Source organism: Electrona antarctica (assembly GCF_951216825.1).
Source record: "Electrona antarctica genome assembly, contig: scaffold_268, whole genome shotgun sequence".
NCBI lineage: Eukaryota > Metazoa > Chordata > Actinopteri > Myctophiformes > Myctophidae > Electrona > Electrona antarctica.
The window spans coordinates 39,250-52,997 of NW_027637398.1; the positions used below are offsets into that span (position 1 = coordinate 39,250).

Below are 13,748 nucleotides of genomic sequence, written 5' to 3' on the forward strand. Positions count from 1 at the left end.
TAATCCGCCCGTTATCCGACCGCATTAATTCATTAATCCATTAATCCAATTTATATATCCGCAACCACCCGCAATCCGCTGCAGGGATAGCTAAAACAACGTGTCGCTGGCTCGCTGTGACACGTTGTGAGCTTGTAGATCGGCTATTTATAAGTTGTCACTCACCACTGCCGACAGTTCCATGGCAACAAGGCTGCCGTCCGTTCAGTTGGTCACGTTCGCACATCGCAACGAACGTCTTTTCATGTGGCATATGGATGTATGAAAAGACCCTCGCTCCCATGCAGTCCCATCATGGCACCGAGTCCCACGCCAAACTTATATTCTTCCCTTCTGTTTCAGTTAGTTGTAAGTTTCTTTCATACTCTCAGCTGCCTGTTAGCCTAGCAGCTAGCAGACCACTCGTTGTTGTGGTCCTCCTTAGCCAATATAGGCGTCTAATTTGTGCCTGATGGAATATATTAAAATACTACTAACGCACGCACGCTGAGATTTTGTGCCTTTTAAAAACTATATTATAAGCCTATAGAATATAGATATATGTCATTAATTTATTTCCGTTTTAAAAGTTATAAAAACTATAGATGGATGATTTATTTCCAGCATTATTTCACCCGCGGTTTATCCGATATTAATTAATAATATATTCCATTGACCCTAAACCGACCCTAAACTGCGGTTAACCGCGGCATCCGCGTTTAAATCCGCCATCCGCCAACGCACACACACGCACGCACGCACGCACATACACACGCACGCACGCACATGCACACATACACACAAACAACAACTGCAGGACATAAACAGAAATGTGAACTTATAAAACGTGGGGTTTTTTTCCTTGGTTTCTAACATGACTGTTGGGTTGTTTTCACCTGGTTTCTAACATGCCTGTTGGGTTGTTTTCACCTGGTTTCTAACATGACTGTTGGGTTGTTTTCACCTGGTTTCTAACATGACTGTTGGGTTGTTTTCACCTGGTTTCTAGCATGACTGTTGGGTTGTTTTCACCTGGTTTCTAACATGACTGTTGGGTTGTTTTCACCTGGTTTCTAACATGACTGTTGGGTTGTTTTCACCTGGTTTCTAACATGACTGTTGGGTTGTTTTCACCTGGTTTCTAGCATGACTGTTGGGTTGTTTTCACCTGGTTTCTAACATGACTGTTGGGTTGTTTTCACCTGGTTTCTAACATGACTGTTGGGTTGTTTTCACCTGGTTTCTAACATGCCTGTTGGGTTGTTTTCACCTGGTTTCTAACATGACTGTTGGTTTGTTTTCACCTGGTTTCTAACATGACTGTTGGGTTGTTTTCACCTGGTTTCTAGCATGACTGTTGGGTTGTTTTCACCTGGTTTCTAACATGACTGTTGGGTTGTTTTCACCTGGTTTCTAACATGACTGTTGGGTTGTTTTCACCTGGTTTCTAACATGACTGTTGGGTTGTTTTCACCTGGTTTCTAACATGACTGTTGGGTTGTTTTCACCTGGTTTCTAGCATGACTGTTGGGTTGTTTTCACCTGGTTTCTAACATGACTGTTGGGTTGTTTTCACCTGGTTTCTAACATGACTGTTGGGTTGTTTTCACCTGGTTTCTAACATGACTGTTGGGTTGTTTTCACCTGGTTTCTAACACGACTGTTGGGTTGTTTTTTTCCAAGAGCAAAAGTTTGAGGCTGACTAAACGGAAAGTGACTCCAGAGGTACTGTGTTGTTTTATTTATGATCGTATTTAATCACAACATTACCTCCAATAATCATAACCATATCATATTACCTCCAATAATCATATCCATATCATATTACCTCCAATAATCATAACCATATCATATTACCTCCAATAATCATAACCATAATCTCATATTGCCTCCAATAATCATAACCATATCATATTGCCTCGAATAATTATAACCATATCATAATACCTCCAATAATCATAATTATATCATATTACCTCCAATAGTCATAACCATATCATATTACCTCGAATAATCATAACCATAATCTCATATTGCCTCCATAATCACATCATAATTAGCCCTGTCATAATCTTTACATAATCGCCAAATCGCAATTCTTGTTCCATAATCGTCAGAATCGTTTCCATGTTGAAGAAATTCTCGCTCATTTTAAAATATCAAAAAGGCAAACATGGCAGATCTACAAGTTTACAACTGTTGTCTGTCTGTCCGTACGTCTGTAATGCACGTGACTCGAGAACCGTTCACCCACCCCCACAGGGAGGGCAGTGCCCGGTGTCGTTCCACACCCCCACAGGGAGGGCAGTGCCCGGTGTCGTTCCACACCCCCACAGGGAGGGCAGTGCCCGGTGTCGTTCCACACCCCCACAGGGAGGGCAGTGCCCGGTGTCGTTCCACACCCCCACAGGGAGGGCAGTGCCCGGTGTCGTTCCACACCCCCACAGGGAGGGCAGTGCCCGGTGTCGTTCCACACCCCCACAGGGAGGGCAGTGCCCGGTGTCGTTCCACACCCCCACAGGGAGGGCAGTGCCCGGTGTCGTTCCACACCCCCACAGGGAGGGCAGTGCCCGGTGTCGTTCCACACCCCCACAGGGAGGGCAGTGCCCGGTGTCGTTCTACACCCCCACAGGGAGGGCAGTGCCCGGTGTCGTTCCACACCCCCACAGGGAGGGCAGTGCCCGGTGTCGTTCCACACCCCCACAGGGAGGGCAGTGCCCGGTGTCGTTCTACACCCCCACAGGGAGGGCAGTGCCCGGTGTCGTTCCACACCCCCACAGGGAGGGCAGTGCCCGGTGTCGTTCTACACCCCCACAGGGAGGGCAGTGCCCGGTGTCGTTCCACACCCCCACAGGGAGGGCAGTGCCCGTTGTCGTTCCACACCCCCACAGGGAGGGCAGTGCCCGGTGTCGTTCTACACCCCCACAGGGAGGGCAGTGCCCGGTGTCGTTCCACACCCCCACAGGGAGGGCAGTGCCCGTTGTCGTTCCACACCACCACAGGGAGGGCAGTGCCCGTTGTCGTTCCACACCACCACAGGGAGGGCAGTGCCCGGTGTCGTTCCACACTCCCACAGGGAGGGCAGTGCCCGGTGTCGTTCCACACCCCCACAGGGAGGGCAGTGCCCGGTGTCGTTCCACACCCCCACAGGGAGGGCAGTGCCCGGTGTCGTTCCACACCCCCACAGGGAGGGAAGTGCCCGGTGTGTCGTTCCACACCCCCACAGGGAGGGCAGTGCCCGGTGTCGTTCCACACCCCCACAGGGACGGCAGTGCCCGGTGTCGTTCCACACTCCCACAGGGAGGGCAGTGCCCGGTGTCGTTCCACACCCCCACAGGGAGGGCAGTGCCCGGTGTCGTTCCACACCCCCACAGGCAGGGCAGTGCCCGGTGTCGTTCCACACCCCCACAGGGAGGGCAGTGCCCGGTGTCGTTCCACACCCCCACAGGGAGGGCAGTGCCCGGTGTCGTTCCACACCCCCACAGGGAGGGCAGTGCCCGGTGTCGTTCCACACCCCCACAGGGAGGGCAGTGCCCGGTGTCGTTCCACACCCCCACAGGGAGGGCAGTGCCCGGTGTCGTTCCACACCCCCACATAGGGCAGTGCCCGGTGTCGTTCCACACCCCCACAGGGAGGGCAGTGCCCGGTGTCGTTCCACACTCCCACAGGGAGGGCAGTGCCCGGTGTCGTTCCACACCCCCACAGGGAGGGCAGTGCCCGGTGTCGTTCCACACCCCCACAGGGACGGCAGTGCCCGGTGTCGTTCCACACCCCCACAGGGAGGGCAGTGCCCGGTGTCGTTCCACACCCCCACAGGGAGGGCAGTGCCCGGTGTCGTTCCACACCCCCACAGGGAGGGCAGTGCCCGGTGTCGTTCTACACCCCCACAGGGAGGGCAGTGCCCGGTGTCGTTCCACACCCCCACAGGGAGGGCAGTGCCCGTTGTCGTTCCACACCCCCACAGGGAGGGCAGTGCCCGGTGTCGTTCTACACCCCCACAGGGAGGGCAGTGCCCGGTGTCGTTCCACACCCCCACAGGGAGGGCAGTGCCCGTTGTCGTTCCACACCACCACAGGGAGGGCAGTGCCCGTTGTCGTTCCACACCACCACAGGGAGGGCAGTGCCCGGTGTCGTTCCACACTCCCACAGGGAGGGCAGTGCCCGGTGTCGTTCCACACCCCCACAGGGAGGGCAGTGCCCGGTGTCGTTCCACACCCCCACAGGGAGGGCAGTGCCCGGTGTCGTTCCACACCCCCACAGGGAGGGAAGTGCCCGGTGTGTCGTTCCACACCCCCACAGGGAGGGCAGTGCCCGGTGTCGTTCCACACCCCCACAGGGACGGCAGTGCCCGGTGTCGTTCCACACTCCCACAGGGAGGGCAGTGCCCGGTGTCGTTCCACACCCCCACAGGGAGGGCAGTGCCCGGTGTCGTTCCACACCCCCACAGGGAGGGCAGTGCCCGGTGTCGTTCCACACCCCCACAGGGAGGGCAGTGCCCGGTGTCGTTCCACACCCCCACAGGGAGGGCAGTGCCCGGTGTCGTTCCACACCCCCACAGGGAGGGCAGTGCCCGGTGTCGTTCCACACCCCCACAGGGAGGGCAGTGCCCGGTGTCGTTCCACACCCCCACAGGGAGGGCAGTGCCCGGTGTCGTTCCACACCCCCACATAGGGCAGTGCCCGGTGTCGTTCCACACCCCCACAGGGAGGGCAGTGCCCGGTGTCGTTCTACACCCCCACAGGGCCAGTGCCCGGTGTCGTTCCACACCCCCACAGGGAGGGCAGTGCCCGGTGTCGTTCCACACCCCCACAGGGAGGGCAGTGCCCGGTGTCGTTCCACACCCCCACATAGGGCAGTGCCCGGTGTCGTTCCACACCCCCACATAGGGCAGTGCCCGGTGTCGTTCCACACCCCCACAGGGAGGGCAGTGCCCGGTGTCGTTCCACACTCCCACAGGGAGGGCAGTGTCCGGTGTCGTTCCACACCCCCACAGGGAGGGCAGTGCCCGGTGTCGTTCCACACCCCCACAGGGAGGGCAGTGCCCGGTGTCGTTCCACACCCCCACAGGGAGGGCAGTGCCCGGTGTCGTTCTACACCCCCACAGGGCCAGTGCCCGGTGTCGTTCCACACCCCCACAGGGAGGGCAGTGCCCGGTGTCGTTCCACACCCCCACAGGGAGGGCAGTGCCCGGTGTCGTTCCACACCCCCACATAGGGCAGTGCCCGGTGTCGTTCCACACCCCCACATAGGGCAGTGCCCGGTGTCGTTCCACACCCCCACAGGGAGGGCAGTGCCCGGTGTCGTTCCACACTCCCACAGGGAGGGCAGTGTCCGGTGTCGTTCCACACCCCCACAGGGAGGGCAGTGCCCGGTGTCGTTCCACACCCCCACAGGGAGGGCAGTGCCCGGTGTCGTTCCACACCCCCACAGGGAGGGCAGTGCCCGTTGTCGTTCCACACCCCCACAGGGAGGGCAGTGCCCGGTGTCGTTCCACACCCCCACAGGGAGGGCAGTGCCCGGTGTCGTTCCACACCCCCACAGGGAGGGCAGTGCCCGGTGTCGTTCCACACCCCCACAGGGAGGGCAGTGCCCGGTGTCGTTCCACACCCCCACAGGGAGGGCAGTGCCCAATGTCGTTCCACACCCCCACATAGGGCAGTGCCCGGTGTCGTTCCACACCCCCACAGGGAGGGCAGTGCCCGGTGTCGTTCCACACCCCCACAGGGAGGGCAGTGCCCGGTGTCGAGTCGGTCGGACCCACGGTTGTCCAGAACCGCCACAAAAGGCCTCTCTCTGCCCGGGCTCTGGACAAGGCCACTGCCCAGTGTCCATATATGGAGCTGGCCTGTTCTGACATCACAACACTCCATATTAGGGCATGGCTGACACAGAACTCCACATATAGGAATAAAGGGAGAGACAGATACAGAAATGTCCATATATGACCAGATTTGACTGAGAGCCTGCCATCGCACAAATTCCAGCTTTTCACCAGAGGAGAAAAACGTTTTTCGCTAGGTGTAATGTTGGAGTCCATAGAAGACATGTAAATATGAAATAAATGCTTAAACATGTAGCTAGGTGTAATGTTGGAGTCCACAGAAGTGAACCTTTCAAGCCTGTTTTCTCAACTCGCTGTTTTCTGCAAGACATTACTCTATAAGCCATATCTCCAAAACTGGTGGGTCAAACTGAACAACCAATATGTATATTTGAAGCTATGATTCCCTGCTTCAAAAAAATCCAATGGCAGTCCCTCAGTCAAATTTGGTCACATATATGGGCATAAAAGGGAAACACTCGTTACCGACTCTGTGCTCTACAGCACCGGTCTAGTGACTCTGTGACTCTGTGCTCTACAGCAGTGGTCTAGTGACTCTGTGCTCTACAGCACAGGTCTAGTGACTCTGTGCTCTACAGCACCGCTCTAGTGACTCTGTGCTCTACAGCACCGGTCTAGTGACTCTGTGCTCTACAGCACCGGTCTAGTGACTCGGTGCTCTACAGCACAGGTCTAGTGACTCTGTGCTCTACAGCACAGGTCTAGTGACTCTGTGCTCTACAGCACCGCTCTAGTGACTCTGTGCTCTACAGCACCGGTCTAGTGACTCTGTGCTCTACAGCACCGGTCTAGTGACTCTGTGCTCTACAGCAGTGGTCTAGTGACTCTGTGCTCTACAGCAGTGGTCTAGTGACTCTGTGCTCTACAGCACCGGTCTAGTGACTCTGTGCTCTACAGCACCGGTCTAGTGACTCTGTGCTCTAGTGACTCTGTGCTCTACAGCACAGGTCTAGTGACTCTGTGCTCTACAGCACCGGTCTAGTGACTCTGTGCTCTACAGCACAGGTCTAGTGACTCTGTGCTCTACAGCACCGCTCTAGTGACTCTGTGCTCTAGTGACTCTGTGCTCTACAGCACAGGTCTAGTGACTCTGTGCTCTACAGCACCGGTCTAGTGACTCTGTGCTCTACAGCACCGGTCTAGTGACTCTGTGCTCTACAGCACCGGTCTAGTGACTCTGTGCTCTACAGCAGTGGTCTAGTGACTCTGTGCTCTACAGCAGTGGTCTAGTGACTCTGTGCTCTACAGCACCGGTCTAGTGACTCTGTGCTCTACAGCACAGGTCTAGTGACTCTGTGCTCTACAGCAGTGGTCTAGTGACTCTGTGCTCTACAGCAGTGGTCTAGTGACTCTGTGCTCTACAGCACCGGTCTAGTGACTCTGTGCTCTACAGCACCGGTCTAGTGACTCTGTGCTCTACAGCACCGGTCTAGTGACTCTGTGCTCTACAGCACCGGTCTAGTGACTCTGTGCTCTGGGGTTCCATAATCATAATAAATCATAACTCATTACATTCATAGCAATCCATCCGTAACTTTAAATAATCATGATTAATAGATCAAATGTAATTAAGCCACATCTTTCATCAATAATTCCTTTCTCTGTGTGTGTGTGTGTGTGTGTGTGTGTGTGTGTGTGTGTGTGTGTGTGTGTGTGTGTGTGTGTGTGTGTGTGTGTGTGTGTGTGTGTGTGTGTGTGTGTGTGTGTGTGTGTGTGTGTGTGTGTGTGTGTGTGTGTGTGTGTCATCAGGAGGAGGTAGATGTTGAGAACAAAAGGAATACGAGAACCAAATACACACCGAAGCCAACACACCAGGAACAGGTAACACACACACGAGCACACACACACACACACACACACACGAGCACACACACACACACACACACACACTCCCTTCTCTCACGCACACCTCTCTAACTCTCCTGTTGTAGAAATCTACAGACTGTCACGGCAGGAAGGAAGGAACTCTGCAGAAGATAGGAGGATTCTTACAGAGTTCACCTACCCTGCTGGGGAGTAAAGGTATTACACCCTGGACAACGCTCCACACGTCCCTAAAACACCCTGGACAACGCTCCACACGTCCCTAAAACACCCTGGACAACGCTCCACGCGTCCCAGACTCTTCTCCCTTCTCTAAAACACCCTGGACAACGCTCCACGCGTCCCAGACTCTTCTCCCTTCTCTAAAACACCCTGGACAACGCTCCACAAGTCCCAGACTCTTCTCCCTTCTCTAAAACACCCTGGACAACGCTCCACGCGTCCCAGACTCTTCTCCCTTCTCTAAAACACCCTGGACAACGCTCCACGCGTCCCAGACTCTTCTCCCTTCTCTAAAACACCCTGGACAACGCTCCACGCGTCCCAGACTCTTCTCCCTTCTCTAAAACACCCTGGACAACGCTCCACGCGTCCCAGACTCTTCTCCCTTCTCTAAAACACCCTGGACAACGCTCCACGCGTCCCAGACTCTTCTCCCTTCTCTAAAACACCCTGGACAACGCTCCACGCGTCCCAGACTCTTCTCCCTTCTCTAAAACACCCTGGACAACGCTCCACACGTCCCAGACTCTTCTCCCTTCTCTAAAACACCCTGGACAACGCTCCACACGTCCCAGACTCTTCTCCCTTCTCTAAAACACCCTGGACAACGCTCCACACGTCCCAGACTCTTCTCCCTTCTCTAAAACACCCTGGACAACGCTCCACACGTCCCTGACTCTTCTCCCTTCTCTAAAACACCCTGGACAACGCTCCACACGTCCCAGACTCTTCTCCCTTCTCTAAAACACCCTGGACAACGCTCCACACGTCCCAGACTCTTCTCCCTTCTCTAAAACACCCTGGACAACGCTCCACACGTCCCAGACTCTTCTCCCTTCTCTAAAACACCCTGGACAACGCTCCACACGTCCCAGACTCTTCTCCCTTCTCTAAAACACCCTGGACAACGCTCCACACATCCCAGACTCTTCTCCCTTCTCTAAAACACCCTGGACAACGCTCCACACTTCCCAGACTCTTCTCCCTTCTCTAAAACACCCTGGACAACGCTCCACACGTCCCAGACTCTTCTCCCTTCTCTAAAACACCCTGGACAACGCTCCACACTTCCCAGACTCTTCTCCCTTCTCTAAAACACCCTGGACAACGCTCCACACTTCCCAGACTCTTCTCCCTTCTCTAAAACACCCTGGACAACGCTCCACACGTCCCAGACTCTTCTCCCTTCTCTAAAACACCCTGGACAACGCTCCACATGTCCCAGACTCTTCTCCCTTCTCTAAAACACCCTGGACAACGCTCCACACGTCCCAGACTCTTCTCCCTTCTCTAAAACACCCTGGACAACGCTCCACACGTCCCAGACTCTTCTCCCTTCTCTAAAACACCATGGACAACGCTCCACACGTCCCAGACTCTTCTCCCTTCTCTAAAACACCATGGACAACGCTCCACACGTCCCAGACTCTTCTCCCTTCTCTAAAACACCCTGGACAACGCTCCACGCGTCCCAGACTCTTCTCCCTTCTCTAAAACACCCTGGACAACGCTCCACACGTCCCAGACTCTTCTCCCTTCTCTAAAACACCCTGGACAACGCTCCACACGTCCCAGACTCTTCTCCCTTCCCTAAAACACCCTGGACAACGCTCCACACGTCCCAGACTCTTCTCCCTTCTCTAAAACACCCTGGACAACGCTCCACACGTCCCAGACTTTTCTCCCTTCTCTAAAACACCCTGGACAACGCTCCACACGTCCCAGACTCTTCTCCCTTCTCTAAAACACCCTAGACAACGCTCCACACGTCCCAGACTCTTCTCCCTTCTCTAAAACACCCTGGACAACGCTCCACACGTCCCAGACTCTTCTCCCTTCTCTAAAACACCCTGGAAAACGCTCCACACGTCCCAGACTCTTCTCCCTTCTCTAAAACACCCTGGAAAACGCTCCACACGTCCCAGACTCTTCTCCCTTCTCTAAAACACCCTGGACAACGCTCCACACGTCCCAGACTCTTCTCCCTTTCCTAAAACACCCTGGACAACGCTCCACACGTCCCAGACTCTTCTCCCTTCCCTAAAACATCCTGGACAACGCTCCACACGTCCCAGACTCTTCTCCCTTCCCTAAAACATCCTGGACAACGCTCCACATGTCCCAGACTCTTCTCCCTTCTCTAAAACACCCTGGACAACGCTCCACACGTCCCAGACTCTTCTCCCTTCCCTAAAACACCCTGGACAACGCTCCACACGTCCCAGACTCTTCTCCCTTCTCTAAAACTCCCTGGACAACGCTCCACACGTCCCAGACTCTTCTCCCTTCCCTAAAACACCCTGGACAACGCTCCACACGTCCCAGACTCTTCTCCCTTCCCTAAAACATCCTGGACAACGCTCCACATGTCCCAGACTCTTCTCCCTTCTCTAAAACACCCTGGACAACGCTCCACACGTCCCAGACTCTTCTCCCTTCCCTAAAACACCCTGGACAACGCTCCACACGTCCCAGACTCTTCTCCCTTCTCTAAAACACCCTGGACAACGCTCCACACGTCCCAGACTCTTCTCCCTTCTCTAAAACACCCTGGACGTGTTAACTGTTTAAGTGCTGTCTCTGTCTCTGCAGCCAAGAAGATGATGAGTCTGGTCAGCGGTCGCTGTGAAGGCAACACGGAGCCTTCATCATCACCGCTGGCGAAGAAATCCAAGAAGGTTTACAGACCACAGATCTCCTCTCCGATGGACCTGAACTCTCACACGGTATGCACGCGCACACACAAACACAAACACACACACACGGGCCGGGCACGGGCCGGGCCCGGGCCGACTTTGTCACTGCCCAACGGGCCCAGGGCCGGGCGGGCCGAGCCCGAGATTCATTATAACATTTTGCGCAATGAATATCACCTGGTCTAAACCGCGCGCGCCTAAATGCTGTCGCCTCTCCTTCCTTCGGCTGCTGCGCTGCTACTACACAACACAAGCACACTAAAATCTGGTTAAAAACTATAAAGACTTTGAAACAACGTTTTACATTCTCTCTCTCGCTCCGCGTCTAAACTCTCTCTCTCTCTCTCTCTCTCCTAATTATTATGCAGCGCAGCTGTGTGCGCGCACACACGCACTCGCACAGCACACACACAAACACACACACCGACTCCGAGTAGGCTACCGCTATAGAGTCTCCTCTGCAGTCCGCAATAAAAACAATTTAAATACGGCGGGAGCATTATTACCACACTAAACAAAGTTGGATTTGTACAGTGCAGAAACTGCAGATACATAACGTAAGTGTTCTTATTATTGTGTGGGTCTGGGTTTTATAATGCAGCGCGAGTCCGCGATAGCCGATCTACAAGCTCACAACGCGTTGCGCTGATTGACAGTGCACGTGCAGCAGTAACTGTATAAAACTATAATTAAGTAGGCTACTTTTTAGTGTGATGTGTGGTGTTATTGACTTCTTGTTCTTAATGTGGTTTTATCAGAGCGCCAGATAGTGCAGCTGTAAGAGTGGCTGCTGCTGCTGCATCCGTTCCGTGCACCAATAAAGCGACCGCGGCGGCACGCATGCTAGAAATAATAAATACAAATATGTCGGGCTTCGGGCCGGGCCCGGGCCGTTTCTGGACTTTACCAACGGGCTTAGGGCCGGGCCGGGCCTTAACTCCACGGGCCCGGGCCGGGCCAGGGCCTATATTTTAGGCCCGTGCAGGGCTCTAACACACACACACACACTAACGGATGAATGTCCTCCAGATCATCACCAGCGAGGTTCAGGAGAGAGACGACCTGAAGAGACGCCTTCGAACCCGCACGGACAGATAGGCCCCGCCCACTCAACCACCCCAGGGGGTCCCCCGCCCACTCAACCACCCCAGGGGGTCCCCGCCCACTCAACCACCCCAAGGGGTCCCCACAACGACCCCTGGGGGTTCCCGCAACGACCCCTGGGGGTCCCCAGACCTCACTGTGAGAACCTCTGCTGTGCTAGGCTGTCGGTTGGTGGTGGCGTTTACTAGGGGGTCGTTCACACCTGAGAGACAACTGTCTGTCTTTTCAGTGTCTTCTGTGTGTCTCCTCAGTGTCTCCTGTGTGTCTCCTCAGTGTCTCCTGTGTGTCTCCTCAGTGTCTCCTCAGTGTCTCCTGTGTGTCTCCTCTGTGTCTCCTGTGTGTCTCCTCTGTGTCTCCTCAGTGTCTCCTGTGTGTCTCCTCTGTGTCTCCTGTGTGTCTCCTCTGTGTCTCCTCAGTGTCTCCTGTGTGTCTCCTCAGTGTCTCCCGTTTGTCTCCTCAGTGTCTCCTGTTTGTCTCCTCAGTGTCTCCTGTGTGTCTCATCTGTGTCTCCTGTCTCTTCAGTGTCTCCTGTGTGTCTCCTCTGTGTCTCCTGTCTCTTCAGTGTCTCCTGTGTGTCTCCTCTGTGTCTCATCAGTGTCTCCTGTCTCCTCAGTGTCTCCTGTGTGTCTCCTCTGTGTCTCCTATCTCCTAAGTGTCTTGTTTCGTCAAACCATGTGACTCCCATTGAAAATGCATTGCGAGCCGTGAGACACACAGAAGAGACAGGAGGAGGAGGAGACACACAGAAGAGACAGGAGGAGGAGGAGACACACAGAAGAGACAGGAGACACAGAGGAGACACAGAAGAGACAGGAGACACAGAGGAGACACACAGCTGTCTCTTAGATGTTAGTGAAGAATGCGTTTGCTGCTAGGATGTAAACACAAACACTTTAAACATGAATGTATGAAAACTTCTCCATTGCCTTTTATTAATGTTAGATTAGCACTACTGTACAATACTGATATACAATCAGAAGATGATTTTATTAATGTTAGATTAGCACTACTGTACAATACTGATATACAATCAGATGCTGTTTTAATTCACACTACTTTAGAACAAACTCTTTGACACCATATGTCTTATTATTATTATTATTATCTCTATCTTATTATCTACAATAAGCAATCGATCGATCAAAAGGATCAATAAAGTCCACTGATTGACATGACGTTAACGCACTTTATTGTGTTTTTGTGCAGAGGAATTAATCCATGTTTAATAGTTTAATACTTAGTACTTAGTACTTATTTAATAGTACTAGTAGTAGTGTTTAATAGTACTTAGTACTTATTGTATTGCTACATTATTATTATTACAGGTCTTTGTTGAACTGACGATACAATGTGTTATTTGTCAATAACATTAAAATGTGTTATTTGTCAATAACACTAAAATGTGTTATTTGTCAATAACATTAAATGTGTTATTTGTCTTTCTATTAATTACTTTAGGCCTGCAACGTAACACTCCCAGTTCAGCAGTTATTTTACTGTATATTTTGTACACTAATTAAACCATCTTCAAATCAATTCATCAGATTCATTTCTTATCGTGGTCCATGTGTGTCTTTGTGCTCAGTTCTCTGTCATAATCTGTGATGGATGCACCTGGGACGTATCCTCAGTGATGTATCCTGAGGTCATCACCTGGGACGTATCCTCAGTGATGGATGCACCTGGGACGTATCCTCAGTGATGGATGCACCTGGGACGTATCCTCAGTGATGGATGCACCTGGGACGTATCCTCAGTGATGGATGCACCTGGGACGTATCCTCAGTGATGGATGCACCTGGGACGTATCCTCAGTGATGGATGCACCCGGGACGTATCCTCAGTGATGGATGCACCCGGGACGTATCCTCAGTGATGGATGCACCTGGGACGTATCCTCAGTGATGGATGCACCTGGGACGTATCCTCAGTGATGGATGCACCTGGGACGTATCCTCAGTGATGGATGCACCTGGGACGTATCCTCAGTGATGGATGCACATGGGACGTATCCTCAGTGATGGATGCACCTGGGACGTATCCTCAGTGATGGATGCACATGGGACGTATCCTCAGTGATG

At 53.4% G+C, this 13,748-nt stretch overlaps 1 protein-coding gene across 1 annotated transcript in view; it reads left to right on the plus strand.

The window, feature by feature from the left end:
- Positions 1-13,183, plus strand: part of LOC306918961 (kinesin-like protein KIF20B) — a gene marked incomplete at its 5' end in the record, with an annotated part of 47,191 nt that extends 34,008 nt beyond the window's left edge. Inside the window, 5 exons of the mRNA XM_079531799.1 lie at positions 1,663-1,704; positions 7,571-7,642; positions 7,753-7,843; positions 10,460-10,593; positions 11,593-13,183. Of these exons, the coding sequence (XP_079387925.1) occupies positions 1,663-1,704; positions 7,571-7,642; positions 7,753-7,843; positions 10,460-10,593; positions 11,593-11,661 (408 nt within the window). The remainder of the gene's footprint in view (positions 1-1,662; positions 1,705-7,570; positions 7,643-7,752; positions 7,844-10,459; positions 10,594-11,592) is intronic.
- Between the last annotated feature and the right edge of the window lie 565 nt (positions 13,184-13,748).